The 18,420-nt window shown below is 44.8% G+C and overlaps 1 protein-coding gene across 1 annotated transcript; it reads right to left on the bottom strand.

The window, feature by feature from the left end:
* Positions 1 to 8,013: 8,013 nt before the first annotated feature.
* Positions 8,014 to 17,968, bottom strand: LOC141406869 (ERV-BabFcenv provirus ancestral Env polyprotein-like). Its single transcript, XM_074039165.1, has 2 exons — positions 17,309 to 17,968; positions 8,014 to 12,227 (listed from the first exon to the last, which is right to left on the bottom strand). The coding sequence occupies exon 2, from the start codon at positions 11,861 to 11,863 to the stop codon at positions 10,190 to 10,192; it is 1,674 nt and encodes a 557-aa protein (XP_073895266.1). The 5' UTR covers positions 11,864 to 12,227; positions 17,309 to 17,968; the 3' UTR covers positions 8,014 to 10,189.
* Between the last annotated feature and the right edge of the window lie 452 nt (positions 17,969 to 18,420).

Here is an 18,420-nt window from a genome sequence, read left to right as displayed (position 1 = left end):
GACCATGTAAGAAAAAAAGAATTCAAATTGCTAGGTCATATGTTACAGAAATAAACCAGATACACTGAGACAAATTCCACATGATCTTACACATATGTGGAATGTAATAAAAACATAGATGGTGAAGGTTTCATGCAACTGTTCTTAGCAATCGCTTTTTGGATATGACATCAAAGGCTCAGGAAACAAAAATATGGACATACACATAGTACTACATCACTGTATCCAAACTATTCCAAGAATATTTAAAGCAGGACTTTAAATAGATATTTACATATGCATTTTCTTCATTATTATTTACACAGGACAATTCCTGGAAACAACACAAATGTCCCTTTAGAGATCAGTATTAGATTTTTAAAATGTGACATATACATACAATGAAATATTTCATTTTAAAACAGAAAGATATTCTGACACATTTTACAAAACCAAAGCCTGAGAACATTACATTATATAAAATAGTCAAAAAGAAACAGACATTATATAATTACACTAACAAGAATATGGAAATCAGCCAAAATTATAGAAACAGGAAGTAAAACGGTGTTCTTCGGTAGTTGAAAAAAGGAAAAAAGGGCAGTTTATTGTTTATAACGTATTAAATTTTACTTTTGTAAGATAATATATAATCTAGAGATCCATTGCAAAAAAAAGTAAACGTACTTAATACCACTAGACTGTACACTTGAAAATGTTTAATGTAGGGAAAAGTAAGAGAGATCATACTGTTAACTGTGTCTATGTAGAAAAGGAAGACGTAAGAAACTGCATTTTGATCTGCATTTTGAACAATGATGTCTGTTGGAGAATGTGCAGTAGCAAAAATCAAAAGTTGGAGTGGGGCCAAGTGATCTATTTACTTGTGCTGACCGAATTTTTTCTTCAACTAATTTTTTAAGTTGCCTCTGGAGTTAATGTTCTTTTACTATTCAATTTCGGATCCCCTCTTAAGATAGAGAACAAATTTGACATGGCATAAATAGGGATGCCTAGAGTTGGCCGAAATTAATATCTCCTAGCAACTTTTTGAAAGTCATTTAATGTTTTTGCAGTGAGCCAAGATCATGCCACTGCACTCCAGCCTGGGTGACAAGAGCGCGACTCCATCTCAAAAAAAAAAAAAAAAAAAAAAGGAAACCCTTTTAATGTTTTAGTGTGTCTTTTCTTATTTCTATTTTTTTGTGGTTTAATTTTCCTTTTCTCTACCTGCATCCCCAAAGGAATAGAGGTTTGAATCTTACCAGATGCTACTGTCAGTCCTGGGTTGGCAACCTCTGTCTGCAGAAATGTGTAACAGTCAATTAATTTGTCTCTCGTTTCTGCAGCACACAAAATATCATCAACATAATGAATGACATAATAGTCTGAAAACCCGTCTCTAACTGGTTGAAGAGCTTGAGCTGCAAAAGTCTGACAAATAGTTGGACTATTAAGCATTCCCTGAGGCAACACTTTCCACTGAAACCTGGTGGCTGGTTCTTTATTATTTGTGGCTGGTATAGTAAAAGCAAATTTTTCAAAATCCTGTTTTGCCAGAGGAATGGTAAAAAAGCAATCCTTCAGATCAATTATAATTAAAGGCCAACCTTTGGGGATCATGGCTGGATAGGGCAACCTGGGTTGGAGAGCCCCCATGGGTTGAATTACAGTATTAACAGCTGTTAAGTTGGTCAGCATGCACCATCTGCTGGATTTTTTCTAAATTACAACCAGGAGAATTCCAAGGCAGAAATGAAGGCTCAATATGTCCCTTTTCTAATTGTTCCTTTGCTAATAAGTGTAAAGCCTCCAGCTTTTGTTTCGGTAGCGACCACTGATTTATCCATACATGTTTTTCTGTTTTCCAAGTTAATGGAATGGGTTTTGGAGGCTCTACAGTGGCCACTCCTAAAAATGATACCCTATTCCTTTTCTTTCTTGATTTCTCTCAGCCTCAATTGGGACTTTAATGACATCTCCATTCTTCCCTAGTCCCTTTTTAGGGAGATATCCCATTTTACTCATTATTTTTTGACTCACGGGGCTGTATAGGGAGACTGAGATAGTAATCTCTGCATAGCATTGTTGTAACAAGTCTCGGCCCCATAAATTGATTGGAATATAAATGATCATAGGTTAAACTGTACTTTCTTATCAGGTCCTCGACAAGGTAAAATCATGGTACTTTGATACACTTCTGAGGTGGTGCCTTGTGGGGAAAAGAAAGAGAGATCAGACTGTTACTGGGTCTATAGAGAAAGAAGTAGACATAAGAGACTCCATTTTGTTCTGTATTTGAGATGCTGTTAATCTGTGACCCTACCCCCAACCTTGTCCTTGTAAGAGACATGTGCTGTGGTGACTCAAGGTTTAACAGATTTGGGCTGTGCAGGGTGTGCTTTGTTAAACAAGTGCCTGAAGGCAGCTTGCTGGTTAAAAGTCATCACCATTCTCTTAATCTCAACTACCCAGGGACACATACACTGCAGAAGGTCACAGGGACCTCTGCCCAGGAAAACTAGGTATTGTCCAAGGTCTCTCCCCATGTGATAGTCTGAAACATGGCCTCATGGGAAGGGAAAGATCATTCCCCAGCCTGACACCCATGAAGGGTCTGTGCTGAGGAGGACTAGTATAAGAGGAAAGAAGGCCTCTTGGCAGTTGAGATAGAGAAAAGCATCTGTCTCCTTCCGGTCCGTGGGCGATGGACGTATGTTCTGTTTACTGAGAAAGGAGAAAACCGCCTTAGGGCTGAAGGTGGGATGTGCTAGCGGCAATGCTGCTCTTTATGCACTAAAAAGGTTTATGGAGATGTTTGCATACGCATATCAAGGCACAGCACTTTTCCTTAAACTTACTCATGTCACAGAGATCTTTATTCATATGTCTTACTGCTGACCTTCTCCCTACGATGATCCTATTATCCTGCCACTTCCCTTTTTCTAAGATGGTAAAGATAATGGTCAGTGGAACTCAAGAGACCAGTGCTGGCGTGGGGCCTCTGTATGCTGAGCTCCGGTCCCCTGGGCCCACATTTTCTTTCTCTATACTTTGTCTCTGTGTCTCATTTCTTTTCTCAAGTCTCTTGTTCCACCTAACGAGAAACACCCACAGGTGTGGAGGGGCAGGCCACCCCTTCAGTGCCTATGCCAACAAATCCTGTAACAGGGTTTTGTTTAGGCCAATTTTTTGGCCATCCATTGATTTTAGGTGATTATAGAGACATCAGCCCTGGTATCCACTAATCCTTCAAACTGCTTTTCCTGAATAGTGACTGTACACATGGGTCTATCCTCTGAGATGGGATTATCCCAAGAAGCAGCTTTTCCAGCAGGGTTGATACTTCTAAACCCTCCTGTTCTTTCTGTTTTCTTTTTCCCAATTGTAATATCAGGCAAAGGCAGTGTTTGAGCAATTCTATCACTTGGATCGTCACTCCAGGGAACAGTGGAGCTGATCACTAACTTAATTTCCCCTTTATAATCTGAATCAATTACCCCAGTATGAATTTGGACTCCCTTCAAATTTAGACTCGATCTCCCTAAAATAAGGTCTACCGTCCCTTCTGGCAGTGGGCCATATACTCCTGTAGGAATCTTTCGTTGGAGCTCTCCAGGGAGTGAAGAGACCATTTGAGTGGAACATAAATCTACTGCTGTGCGGCGGGGGGGGGGTTGTTGTCCCTGAAAACCCTGAGGAACAAACGGCTGAATTGGGAATGCACCGGTTTGTTGTGGGGCCTGAGACTGGCCCCTCTTCCTGTTTCCCAACAATGGTTGCTGATTTTTATCAAACTTACCTGTCATTGATTAGCCCAATGGTTTTCTTTTCCACATCTTGGACACAGGCCAGGTGGCTCTTTATTTTTTGCTGTAATAGCTTGACATACTATATTCTGTTCATTTAGGACTGGGCAGTTCCTTTTTAGATGACCGATTTGACCACAATTATAACACTTTCCCCAAATGTTCTAACTTGTCCTGCTAAAGTGACCCCCCGTCATTGCTTGAGCCATTAGCATTGCCTTATGCATAGCTTCTCCAACCCCATCACAAGCCTTCACAAATTCTGTAATTACATCAACTTCTGCTGGAACTTTTCCTTTTAATGGCTTTATGGCCGATTGACATTCTGGATTTGCATTTGATAGGCCATTAATTCTACAATAACTTTTTGGGCATTATCTTCTGTAATAGATTTTTGAGCAGCATTTTGCAATCTTGCCACAAAGTCAGGATATGGCTCTTTAGAGCCTTGTCTAATTGAATTAAAAGAAGAGCAGGCGGTTCCTGGGTCCTGAATTTTTTCCTAGGCCCTGAGGCGAATAGCCCTTACTTGTTCAATAGCCTCATTCTGCATTACTGATTTTTGGTTAATGGTACTCCAATTTGGACCTGTTCCTAATAATTGGTCTACATCTATATTAACAGTGGGATTAGTAGCCTGATTTTTTCATACCTGTTCTTGTACTCCACTCCATCAATCCACCAGGTTTTAAACTGTAGAAACTGAGAGGGTGAAATGGAAGATTTAGTCAAAATTTCCCAATCATAAGGAATAAATCTATTTCCATGAGCAATGGAATCTAATAATGTTCTCATGTAAGGTGAGTTGGATCCATATTGTTTGTAATTCCTTTCTTCATATTTTTTTAACATTTTCATGGTGAAAGATTTATATCTAGCCTCAGCTCGGGAAGGCGCTCCTACTTGAGTCTCTTCCCCGGGCGGTACCGGTTGTTAACTTACCAGGACTGGCATGCCTCAAGATCTCCCTGTTTTCTGGCTTTATCAATGATTTCATGCAGTGTGCTATATTATCCACGAGGTGGTGCTGTAGGATCAAGCGCCACCGTCATGGGTTGCTGGTATGGTGCCATGCTATTTGGCATGGGACACACTGCTTGAGGTCTGTATTGAACCTCTGGAGGCGGCCAATACTGAAGCTTGGCTGGCGGCCGATATTGATAAACTACCAGCAGTCAGGTCTTATTTTCTACTGGCTGATATTGTGGATACCGTCTCTGGATTGGCATTGCTGGGATAGAGACTATCCTTTTCTACTTGATATTCTCTTGGAGTTTGTACTTGTCTAACCTGCATTTGAGGTTGTAATGTTACAGACATCTGAACCATGGGAGGAGGAGTTGATGGCCATTGTCGTTTAGGATCTGATGGCCCCAATGATTCTGGATCTCCTTCCCCCGGTTTTGATGATTTGATGATTCAGGATATATTACCTCCTGTAATTGACTGTAGTCAACATTTTGCATTGACTGGCCCATTACAGACTCTGCTACATTTTTACAATGTGAACTTTTCATTCCTTTCTTGAACTCTGTCCCTGCCTCTTCTTCACAATCTATTACACAGCTTTCAGGGGCATCAGAAACTGAAACGCTATCTTCTCTTGTTTGAAACAGTTCTAAACCTGCTTTAATAATGGCCCAATCATTCCATACTGCAAGTGGGATTTTACCTTCCCTATTTGCTTGTTTTAATTTTTTGCCATCTTTTCCCCCAATCTTTTAGATCTAAAGTTCCCTGTTCTGGAAACCATGGGCAGAATTGTTCTATTGTTTGAAATAGCATAATTAGATTTTCTGTAGAAGCTCTAACTCCCCCTCTTCTTAAAAGAATTTTAATGAAGCTGAGATAAGATGCGTATTTACTTTCAGTTTGTCCCATTGTTATCCTGGGTTCCTCCACACACCAGCTTACCGCAAGGCTGACAGTGGATGTCCTCAGGAATCTCTCCTTGACTTGTCCTCAATGGTCACATTCTTAGCATACCTTCACCCTAGAGAAAGGCACCCATGTTGGGCGGCAGGCGAAGGGGTGGCCTGCCCCTCCACACCTGTGGGTATTTCTCATCAGGTGGTAAGAGAAACTGAGAAAAGAAATAAGACAGAGACAAAGTATAGAGAAAGAACGGTGGGCCCAGGAGACCGGTGCTCAGCATACAGAGGACCTGCACTGGCACTGGTCTCCGAGTTTCCTCAGTATTTATAAATTACTATTTTCACTATCTCGGTGAGGGGAATGTGGCAGGAAAACAGGGTGACAGTTGGGAGAAGGTCAGCAAGAAAACATTTGAGCAAAGGAATCTGTGTCACAAGTAAGTTCAAGGGGAGGTACTATGCCTGGATGTGTACATAGGACAGATTTATGCTTCTCTCCACCCAAACATCTCAGTGTAGCAAAGAATAACAGAGCAGCATTGCTGCCAGCATCTCTCGCCTCCAGCCACAGGGCGGTTTTCTCCTATCTCAGAATAGAACAAATGTATGATTGGGTTTTACACTGAAACATTCCGTTCCTGGGGCATGCAGGAGATGGAGGCCTTCCTCTTTTACTAATCCTCCTCAGCACAGACCCTTTATGGGTGTCGGGCTGGGGGATGGTCAGGTCTTTCCCTTCCCACCAAGCCATATCTCAGGCTGTCTCAGTGGGGGAAACCTTGAACAATACCCAGGCTTTCTTGAGCAGAGGTCCTTGCAGCTTTCTGCAATGCACTGTGCCCTTGGTTAATCGAGAATGGAGAATGGTGATGACTTTTACCAAGCACATGGCCTGTAAAATACTGTTAACAAGGCACAGCCTGCGCAGCCCGAGATCCCTTAAACCTTGATTCCATACAGCATGTTTTTGTGAGCACAGGGTTGGGGCTAAAGTTACAGATTAACAGCATCTCAAGGCAAAACAATTGTTCAAAATACAGATCAAAATGGAGTTTCTTATGTCTTCCTTTACTATATAGACACAGTAACAGTCTGATCTCTCTTTTCCCTGGCATTTTCATGTTTTTCATCACAATTAATATTTAGATCTACCTAAAAAGGTTAGTCTTTAAAAATCACCTTCAAGTAAGAAAAGTGTTTCTCTCACAGAATAACATAATCAAACAATAAATAGATCGTAATTTTACACTGTTTCTTTGATTACTCACCTACACAAGAAAACAATGATGAACACCCAAGTAAATAAATAAATATTTATTTTTTTCGAGATGGAGTCTTGCTCTGTCACCCAGGCTGGAGTGCAGTGGCATGATCTTGGCGCAGTGCAAGCTCCACCTCCCGGGTTCACGCCATTCTCCTGCTTCAGCCTCCTGAGTAGCTGGGACTACAGGTGCCCGCCATCACGCCTGGCCAATTTTGTTTTGTATTTTTAGTAGAAATGGGGTTTCGCTGTGTTAGCCAGGATGGTCTTGATCTCCTGACCTTGTGATGCGCCCGCCTCGGCCTCCCAAAGTGCTGGGATTAGAGGCGTGAGCCACCGTGCCCAGCCAAGAAATAACTTATAAACAGCATAGGGACAATATTTATACAGGCAAATACCACATATATAACTTTCTTGGCAAGAGAAATGTCTGATTTATATATATGTTTTTTAATTTGCTCGAGGTGAAACCCAATGATGTTTATTCAAATTAAACACCACATGGTCATAAAAGGTACAGAGGTTGTTGCTGTTGTTTTGAGATGTTGTTTCACTCTTGTTGCCCAGGCTCGTGTGTGATGGCACAATCTCAGCTCACTGAAACCTCTGCCTCCTGGGTTCAAGTGATTCTCCTGCCTCAGCCTCCCAAGTAGATGGGATTACAGGCATGCGCCACTATGCCTGGCTAATTTTGTATTTTTAGTAGAGGTTTCTCCACGTTGGTCAGGCTGGTCTTGAACTCCTGGCCTTATGATCTGCCTGCCTTGGGTTCCCAAAGTGCTGGGATTACAGGCATGAGCCACTATGCCTGGCGAAGGTACAGGGTTTAAAATTACCATACAAATATGAAGATTAAAAACAAACCACTAAAATGGGGTTGAAAACAAGAATAAAAAATTCTGACCTTTAAAATATTGAATGTCATAAAAACAATCTTTTACAGTTTTCAACTGTGACTATGTACTTATGAAGAGCTGGCATTTTGAATCTTTGGCATTCAAAGTACAGCAGTAAAAGAAAATTTATCTCAATAATTAATAAAATGCTGTGATGAGAATGAGGCATTTCATTACATTTACTTATTCCACAATTTGAAAATTTAAGCATTTTATTTCAGACACTTTGAATTTGAAATAAAAAATATTTGACATAGAACATATCAAAGTAAAACATACAAGGGGAGTGACATAGCCAGATGGCAGAATAGGAGGTTCTCTACCTAAATCTTCTATGGTTATAAAAAAATGCAGCAGTTATGCCCTGGAAAAAAGAACCTTTATGGGAACTTTGGAATCCATGTCAAAGGGTGTAAACCCAAGACAGGAGAGCTGTATTGAGAGGGCATGACCTTGCTTGAGTGGCATGCTTGCCCATCATACTCCCAGCTACAAAATAAAGTATGATTAATTCTCATTGTAAATATAGCTGTAGGACATTTGGTTTTGTTTCTGCCACTAGCACCATCTGCCAAGACACCAAGGAGGATTCATAATGTCCTGTGTCTCAGGTGAAAGGACTTTAGATGCTGATCCTCTCTGTGATCTCTGAATTAGCCCCTTGCACACATCTATCATGGTGTGGAAGAAATCCTGCACATGCAGGAACCCACAGACAGAAACATGCATCTGTGCCCCTGGATGTAGGCTTGCCAATATTTATTTGATAGTGGATCTTGATATGGCACTATAACCTGGCTCCAAGTTCATGAAACCAAAGTCCAGAAGTTTTTGCTAACCTGGGACCTGCCAAAAAACACACTATATGTGCCCCTCTAGGCATGCTGGCTGACTTTATTCCCACTGTGAATCTTGAAGCTGTCTTAAAACCTATCTCCAGTCCCTGTCGGCTAAAGTCTGGGAGCAGTCCTGCTCACCCAGGAATCTAGAGGGAGAAATGTCATGAACCTGGAAACAAACCTGAAGACTTTGATCTCAGCTGTGTATGCTGAAGCAGCGCTGTGAATCAGTTCCACACCCTCTCAGCCGTGCTCAAGGGTCAGTACTGCTCATCTAGGAACCTAATGACTGGGTTAGATTTCCAAAAACCCAGCAAGAGCCACATAGCAGAAGCCACACCTGCTCACATGGATTCTATCAGCTCTGTCATCTGCATATATAACTGGAGACTTTTTTTCCTCAGCACCAGTCTTACTGATCAAGATCCTGAAGAAAGTTCAGTCTTCCCAGAAAATAGACAGAATCCACAATGCTCTGATGCCTTAATAACAGGTTTGCCAAGCATGAACTTCACTGTGATCCGGATCCAATGCACCTTACTGCAAACTCACTGGAAATCTCATCAGCACAGAGATCCAATAGGAGAAAATATTTACCACCCCAAACTAATCTATAATGACTGAAAGAGATACTTACTCCTTCAGATGCAAGGACATAAAAACAAGGAATCACAGATTATGAAGAATCAGGCAAATGTAACATCAACAAAAGAAACTAAACATGCTTTAGTAACCACTTACAATAAAACACATATCTAAAAAATGGCTAAAAATTCAAAATAATTATCTTAAAGAATCTCAATGAGATGCAAAAAAAAAAAAACTGAATTTTTTTGCAACAATGTATGAACAAAATCACAATTGTAATAAAGAGAAACCATTAAAACAGAACCAATTAGATATGCTGGAGCTGAAGTACACAATAGGAGATCTAAAATATTTAAGAAAAAGCTTTAACAGGAGACTCCAATGTTATACCCAGACCGTTTGTTCCCCAAAGAAGACCACCACAGTCCAGAGTCAAAGCCAAGTGGCAAGGACCCTTTACTACAAGTTCGAACTTGGTCCCTCTATTCCACAGCATACAAGAGGGCCTCGAACAATGCGAGTGCTTGCTTTTTATAGCCCGATGTAAACAGGATACGTAAAGTTACAGAGGAACAAAGGAATTCTTTTGGTTACAGCATTACAATTGGTTTACATTTTAAGTTATACATTTAGCAGTTTTCTATTGGTTCCCGCGCTTTCTGTAAAACCACAAACGGCTGTGTCCTTATCGGGGACTTTCCAGGTGGTGTTTTTCTAAAGTTGAGATATATGGTATTCTCTGAGTTGAGAGATGTGTTTGTACTGGGCTCAGGAAGTTGAGAGATATATGGTGGGATGTGTTTGTACTGGGCTCAGGAAGTTGAGGGATATATGGTGGGATGTGTTTGTACTGGGCCTGTTTGTTGAGCCCGGGGCTGAGGAATGTGCCTGATTTCTTTCATTCCCCCCTTTTCTCAGGTACCTCTAGAGCCAATCTTGGGTCTTATAAGTCTGATTCTGTTTCAGCTTTTACAGGTTGGTACTGGGCTCTGAGGACCATGAGCTGTATGGTGTCAAACCTTTCCCTGACAAACTGTAAAATTCTGTTAACAACACAAGGTCCTACGGTAAACAGAAATAGTAGACTTAGCAGGGGTCCAAGGAAGGGGGCTAACAGGGAAAACATAGAGGAATTCCACCATTGGTCTGCAGCTGAAGCAAACTGCTGTGTTTTTACTTCTGTGCTTAACTTGCGTAACTGTTGGACCCGGTTTTCTACAAGCCCTGATTCATTTATGTAGAAACAACAGTCTTCCTTTAGAAACATACATGTACCACCTTTTTCAGCAGTGAGTAGGTCTAGGGCCCTCTGGTTCTGCAAGGTTACCTGAGCTAGGGACGTGATCTGTCGCTGAAGGGAGGCAAGGGACTCAGCTGACTCCTCCATAGCAACGGCAAATTGTTGGTATAACTTGTTGCTTTCTATGAGGGTGTGACCTAGGGCTCCCCCCTCCAGTCCAGCCTCAATGAGGGATGAGGTGAGGGAGATTCCCGCAATGAGGGGGAGAAATATGGCTCGTGCAGGTCTTCGTCTAGGGACTGGGTGAATAGCAGTACTAGTCCAGTTACCAGTGTACCCCAGGAACTCGCCGGCAGTTAGTAGAGTCAACCGGGGAACTAATGTGACAGGAAGACACAGTAGGTTGGTAACAGAGGGACCAGATAGGTTCTTAGATAATGTTCCATTACACCAGAAGAATATGCCCGGCGGAGCCCTTAGGGTGATACTAGGGGGCGTTGCAGTGATGTTGCAGAGGCTGGAATTAGTTCCTGAGAAACAGTAGGGAAACTTCTCCTGACTGGGGTTTAGGTATAGTGGCACGTTAGGGATAGGGGCATATGAGAGGTTTTGGAGGTTGTTAGCTTGGGCAGAGGTACAGGATCCCCATGGCAGAGGGACAGCAGTTAGCGGTGGACGCCCTAGAGTAGCACACAGAAAGCAGCCAGACAAGCTGTGAAGTCCTGTAAGGTTAGCAAGTTCTAATCCTTCTTGTAATAATTTTAACCAGGAGAAAGGACGTAAGTCTTGTGTTAGTCTGTTTTCTTGTCGTTGGATATTCCCATGGACCAGGGGCCGTACCTGCACTAGACCTCGCCACAGATAGAGGTGACTGCTAGGCCATGTGGAGGAGGAGGAGTAGTATACAGCCCCATGTTGAGGTGTGGTCCAGCGGGAGTTCCAGGGGTCTTTGACTATCCATGTATATGAAAAGTCCCCGTCCCGTCTACGATGGAAGGGCCACTTAGGATCTAACTGTTCTTCCTTTCCCCAATAATGGGATTTATGGATGTTACAATAGTTATAAGGGCAGCCGGCATTTTGGTGCCACCAATAGTGTTTACAATTGTATTTAGTCTGATCAAATTCAAAGCATATTATTGGTGCCATTGGTTTGGCTATTTGAAAACCAGTAAAATTTAGTAAAATTGGGCTATTGCACCCTGAGGAGGGGCAATCAGCACTGGCCAATAATTTTCCGGGCTTATGAGGTTGCCCAGGGTGGGTTTGGTTTTCATAAAGCCAGAATCTCCAGATAAAGGGATTAGGAGCTGGTTTTGTGTTTTCCCCAGCGGCCACTAGGGCGACTAATGTTAGGGTTAGACTACCTAACTGCATGTTTGCAGTGAGCTATGCTGCCAGCGCAGGGTGAGTTTTAAGGGGTTGTTCTTAGCTCTGTCCACAGTCCACGTGGCTGGTGCTTCAGCCGCCCCCGTGATTGGCCCCAGAAGGTCGGAGGTTGGGTCCACTGGCTTGACGTGGGTGTAGTGGATCCACGACGCGATGCCTTCTACCTTCAGAGCGGTGGGTGTGGTTAGGAGTACCTGGAGTGGTCCCTTCCACTTGGGTTCTAGGGTGTCTTGTCGGTGTCGCTTAACCAGGACCCAGTCTCCCGGCTGGTACGGATGGGGTGTCGGTGGGGTACTGGTCTCATATAGTTCCTTCAGCTTGGGCCAGATTTCTTGATGAATTTTCTGCAAGGCTTGTAGGGAAAATAAGAGTTCAGAGACATTTTCTGTTTCAGACTTGAGCAGATCATCTTTTAGGCTGGGAACCAGGGGTGGGGGTCTGCCATACATGATTTCGTAAGGGGTAAGGCCCAGTCTGTAGGGGGTATTACGGGCCCGGAACAGAGCGTAGGGGAGAAGGACCACCCAATTAGCGCCAGTATCCATAGTCAATTTAGTTAAGGTCTCCTTTAAGGTCCGATTCATTCTCTCTACCTGTCCTGAACTCTGGGGCCTGTAAGCGCAATGTAGTTTCCAATTTGCCCCAAGGATGGAAGCCAAATCCTGACTTACCTTAGCGACAAAGGCCGGCCCATTATCTGACCCTATCTGGACGGGGAAGCCATACCTGGGGAGGATATCTTCCAGAATTTTCTTTGCTACAACCTGAGCAGTTTCCCTTTTGGTTGGGAATGCTTCAGTCCACCCTGAAAAAGTATCTACAAAGACAAGTAAGTACCGATACCCGTATTTTCCTGGCTTTATCTCAGTAAAATCTGCTTCCCAGTAGATACCGGGCCTGGTTCCCCTGAGCCTTGTTCCTGTTGCAGCCTGGGATTGGGGGTAGGCGCTGTTAAGCTGGCAGACTTTGCAATTTGTCACGATGCTGCTGGCCGTCTCGGCTATATGTTTGATTTTGAGCTTCGAGCGTCTGATCAGGTCTATCATCCGCCAGGCACCCAGGTGGGTGGTTCGGTGGATGTGTTCTAACACTTGTCCTAATTTTTCTGGTAGGATGGTTTGGTCATTAGTATCAGTCCACCACCCATTCTGGATCTGTTTCAGGGGAAGTTTGTCGATCCACTGGAGATCTTGTTCTGAATAATCAGGGAGATATGGCAAGTCCCGGGGGCCCGGATCAGGGAGCTGGAGTGCAAGGAGTTGGCTGGGAGCCTTTGCCACACCCCTTGCAGTTTGGTCTGCCAGAAAGTTGCCTTGAGCAATTGGAGTGGTTGGTTTCTGATGTGCTGGGCAATGTACAATAGCCAATTTTTCTGGTCTCCATAGGGCTGTTAACAGGGCTAGGATCTCTTGCTTGTTTTTTATCTCATTTCCTTCAGCCGTTAGTAACCCTCGCTTCCTGTAAATGGCCCCATGTATGTGCGCCGTAGCAAAAGCATATCGGCTGTCTGTGTATACTGTCAGTTTCTTCCCTGCCCCTAAGGTAAGAGCTTGGGTGAGCGCTATCAGTTCGGCCTTCTGGGCCGATGTCCCCGGGGGCAGGGGTTCCGCCCAGATTACCTCAGTCTCTGAAGTCACTGCTGCTCCAGCGTACCTCTGGCCTTGGTGTATGAAGCTGCTCCCATCAGTGAACCAGACGAGGTCAGCATCAGGAAGTGGGCGGTCCTGCAGGTCCTCTCGAACTCCGTGCACCTGAGCTAGTATCTCGGTGTAATCATGGAGCGGGGCATCCAGGTCCGGGTTGGGCAGCAGCGAGGCAGGGTTTAAGGTTGTTGGGGACAGGAAAGTTATCCTGAGGGGATTTACTAGTAGTCCTTGGTAGTGGGTGAGCTGGGCGTTACTTATCCATCGATTAGGTGGCTGTTTGAGTACACCCTCGATGGCATGTGGGGTAACGACCCGTAATTCTTGACCCATGACAAGTTTATCAGCATCTTGTACCATCAGGGCCGTGGCCGCAATCATTCGGAGACAAGGGGGCCACCCGGCAGCCACTGGGTCTAATTTCTTTGACAGGTAGGCAACCAGCCTCCGCCAGGGGCCTAAGTTCTGAGTTATTACCGCTTTGGCGACACCCTTGCTCTCGTCCATGTATAAGTGGAAGGGCTTGGTGACATCAGGTAGTCCCAGTGCAGGTGCAGAGAGTAGGGTGGTTTTGATCTGCTGGAAAGCCGACTCGGCTTCTTCTGTCCAATTAAATGGTTGCTGCCCCCGTGTTGCCTGATACAAGGGTTTAGCCAGCTCTGCGAACCCAGGTATCCATAGTCTACAAAATCCCGCCGACCCCAGGAATTCCCTTACTTGTTGGGTGGATTGTGGCCTGGGGATCTGCAGAACAGTCTGCTTCCGGGCGTCTGTTAACCAGCGTTGCCCTCCTTTTAGCGGGTACCCCAGATATGTTACTTCTGATTTACAGATTTGAGCTTTCTTTGCCGAGGCTCGGTAGCCTAGATTCCCTAGAGTCTGTAAGAGACCCTTGGTCCCTTGAATACAAGCTTCTTGGGTCTCGGCAGCAATCAGGAGGTCATCAACATACTGTAGTAAGGTTATTTCAGGGTGTTTGCATTGGTACTCACCCAGGTCTTCATGGAGGGCCTCATTGAACAGGGTAGGAGAGTTTTTGAATCCCTGCGGCAGTCTGATCCATGTCAGTTGGCCACTTATGCCCCTCTCAGGGTCAGTCCACTCGAAGGCGAAGAGCTTTTGGCTCTGAGGGGCTAAAGGCAAACTGAAGAAAGCATCTTTTAAATCTAAAACAGTGTACCATTGATGTTTAGGGTTTAGGGTACTCAGGAGGGTGTACGGGTTAGGCACAGTTGGATGTATGTCCATAGCCCTCTTATTGACTTCTCTCAAGTCTTGTACAGGTCTGTATTCTCCGCTATTAGGTTTTCGTACCGGCAACAATGGAGTATTCCAGGGCGAGTGACATGGGCGAAGGACCCCTTGGTCGAGGAGCTGGCGAATATGTGGTGCAATCCCTTCTTTGGCCTCTAGGGGCATCGGGTATTGGCGTACCCGAACGGGGTCTGTGCCAGGCTTGAGTTCAACAAACAAGGCAGAACGGTGTTTTGCTAGTCCTAAGCCCCCCGTTTCCGCCCAAGCTCCTGGATATTGCTGGAGCCAGGTTGCTATGTCCTGGTCAGGGGCCGCTCGCTCCTGGTGGAGCCAGTACTCATCTTCTAGGGTTATAGTCAGGATGGACACTGGCTGATTTTGGGAGTTGGTCACGACGGGCCCCTCAGGGAGGAAATGGATCTGTGTTCCCATTTTAGTTAGCAGGTCTCTCCCTAATAGGGGACAGGGGCTCTCAGGGATGACCAGGAAAGAATGGGTTACATTCCTGGCTCCGAGGTTTACTGTTCTTTGTATTGTCCAGGGGCATTTCTTAATTCCTGTGGTCCCTTGTACCCATGAGGACTTGGAGGATAATTTTCCATTAGTTTTAACTAGGACCGAGTGCTGTGCTCCTGTATCGACCAAGAACTGAACTGCAGACGCCTCCACTTGCAAAGTTACCCTAGGTTCGGGGAGGGGGTCCGAACCCCGTCTTCCCTAGTCTTCGTCTTGAGTGACTAGTACGGGTGTAGTCCTAGGGGGTCCCTGTCCTCATTGTTTCTTTTTGGGGCAGTCTCTTACCCAGTGGCCAGCTTCCTTACAGTAGGCACATTGGTCTTTGCTCAGATTATCGTGTCTGGGGGACCGCCTAGGTTGGGTGTTCTCTGGCTGTAGATGCTCTTTCTGTACTACTGCTGCCAGGACCTTGGTCATTTTTTCAGTGGCCTTAAATTGCTTTTCCTCTGGAGTATCTCTGTTATTGTAAACCCGCTGGGCTATCTGAAGGAGGTCCTGAATCTGTTTTCCCTCTAAGTCTTCTAATTTCTGGAGTTTCCTTTTAATGTCTGGGGCTGCCTGATTTACAAAAGACATTACAACAGCTGCCTGACTTCCTGGAGCCTCTGGGTCTATGGGGGTGTACTGTCTAAAAGCTTCCATTTATCTTTCTAAGTAGGTAGCTGGGCTTTCTGTCTTTCCCTGCAGAACAGAGTATACTTTAGCCAAATTAGTGGGCTTGCGAGCAGCTGCCCGGAGACCTGCCATTAGAGTCTGGCGATAAAGGCATAGCCGTCCCCTACCTTCTGCCGTGTTGTAGTCCCACGCTGGCCTGGTCAGAGGAAAAGTCGCATTTATGAGGTCGGGGTTGGCAGTCGGTTGACCGTCGTCCCCCAGGACCAGCTTTCTAGCTTCTACCTGTATTCTCTCTCGCTCCTCCGTGGTGAACAAGATTCGGAGGAGCTGCTGACAATCATCCCAAGTGGGCTGGTGGGTGAACATGACACTATCCAGTAAAGCCATTAAATCTCTGGGGTTGTCTGAAAACCGAGCACTCTGTCTTCCAGTTATACAGATCACTGGTGGAGAATGGCCAGTACTGGAGGTTGGGGATTCCTGTGTCATCTAGGGGTCCTATTTCCCGAAGGGGTAGAGCCACTGTGGAGTCAGGCGGCTGGGGGGGGGCTAGCCCGCAAGTGCGCCCTTGCGTCCGCCCCGCCGGCCCTTCAGAGTTACTTCCACTTTCAGTGGGTCCGGGTGCGCCGGCCGCTTCCCGTCCGCCTGCTCCTTCCCGCGGCTCAGCCCAGGGGGCTGGGGCCTGGGGCCCGGAGGGGGTTCTGTGGACAGTGGGTCCCTGCTATCAGGTAGAACAGGATGGGGGGGGCAGTCGGTTGCTTGGATTTTAGTGGCCGAGCAACCAGTGCCTTACAGGGTTCAGGGGCTCATTGGAATGGGGACAGCCAAGGAGGCAGGTTCTCAACAAGGTCCTGCCATATGAGGATATACGGGATTTGATCTAAGTGGCCCACACGCCCAGGTAGGAAATCTTGGACTTTACTCTAGTGATGACAGGAAGTTGGAACGTCCCTTCGGGTGGCCACCCCACATCAAAGGCAGGCCATTCGGAGCGGCACAGAGTAATTAGCTTTCCCTTCCTGATTTCCAGACTAAGACCATGGCCCCTTGCTCTAACATCCTTGAAATTACTTGTAAGGAGAGATAGGGGAGTGCTCTCGGTATTACCCATCCTGTAATAATTTGTAGTCTCTTCCTGTAAAAGAATATGGGTTAGAATTCCTGTAAAGGAAACCTGGCGTATTAATAATATCTAGCCGCAAGCATGCTCCGGAAGCCCGGGTCAGAATCAGTTCAGATAAAGATCTAGATCAGATGAGAGCCAGGGGACGTCTCCCACTGGTCTCCGCTGGCTGTCCTATAGCGCATCCACCAGGACTGCGTCAGCTTCAGTTTCAGACCTTGCGAGTCACAGATACAGGTTCAGAACAGACACAGACAGACAAACAGAGACGAGCCGGCTCACCTATCAGCAGATTGATCCTGGTAGATCCGTTGACCAGGGGTCTGGTGGGCTTGGGGAATCCCGGACGAGCCCCCAGATGTTATACCCAGACCGTTTGTTCCCCAAAGAAGACCACCACAGTCCAGAGTCAAAGCCAAGTGGCAAGGATCCTTTACTACAAGTTCGAACTTGGTCCCTCTATTCCACAGCATACAAGAGGGCCTCGAACAATGCGAGTGCTTGCTTTTTATAGCCCGATGTAAACAGGATACGTAAAGTTACAGAGGAACAAAGGAATTCTTTTGGTTACAGCATTACAATTGGTTTACATTTTAAGTTATACATTTCATTTAGCAGTTTTCTATTGGTTCCCGCGCTTTCTGTAAAACCACAAACGGCTGTGTCCTTATCGGGGACTTTCCAGGTGGTGTTTTTCTAAAGTTGAGATATATGGTATTCTCTGAGTTGAGAGATGTGTTTGTACTGGGCTCAGGAAGTTGAGAGATATATGGTGGGATGTGTTTGTACTGGGCCTGTTTGTTGAGCCTGGGGCTGAGGAATGTGCCTGATTTCTTTCACCATTACACAGGAAAAAAAAAATCAGCAAATGTAAAAGTAAGTTATTTGAAAGTTCCTAGTTAGAATTTAAAAAAAGAATGTAAGAGTGAATAAAGCATTTGGCCCCCATATTTTATAATAAATGGTAAGCATGTACATATTTTAGGAGGTTCATGAGTAAGAAATTTTTAAAAAATTGTTTAAAGATATAATGTCTTAAATTCTTCCCAACCTTAGAAGGAATCTAGACATTAAATTTAAAAGCTCAAAATGTCTATAGCAAGAAGAATCTAACAAAAATTGCCAAGAACACATTATAATTAAACTGCCAAAATTCAAAGACAAAGAGAGATTCTTAAAAGAAACAAGAGAAAAGAGATTCTTCACATACAAGGGAACTCCTACAAGGTTATCAGCAGATTGCCCAGCAAAAGCCATGCAAGCCACATAGGAGTAAAACCATATATGTAAAGTGCAAATGAAGAAAGATTAAGAAAAAACCTTGACAACTAAGAAGACTATACCTGACAGAGTTGTTCTTTAGAAATGAAGTTTCAGCGGGGCGCGGTGGCTCA

Source organism: Macaca fascicularis, chromosome 5 (assembly GCF_037993035.2).
Source record: "Macaca fascicularis isolate 582-1 chromosome 5, T2T-MFA8v1.1".
In the NCBI taxonomy this organism is placed as follows: domain Eukaryota; kingdom Metazoa; phylum Chordata; class Mammalia; order Primates; family Cercopithecidae; genus Macaca; species Macaca fascicularis.
This window is presented reverse-complemented; position numbering and strand designations above follow the sequence as displayed.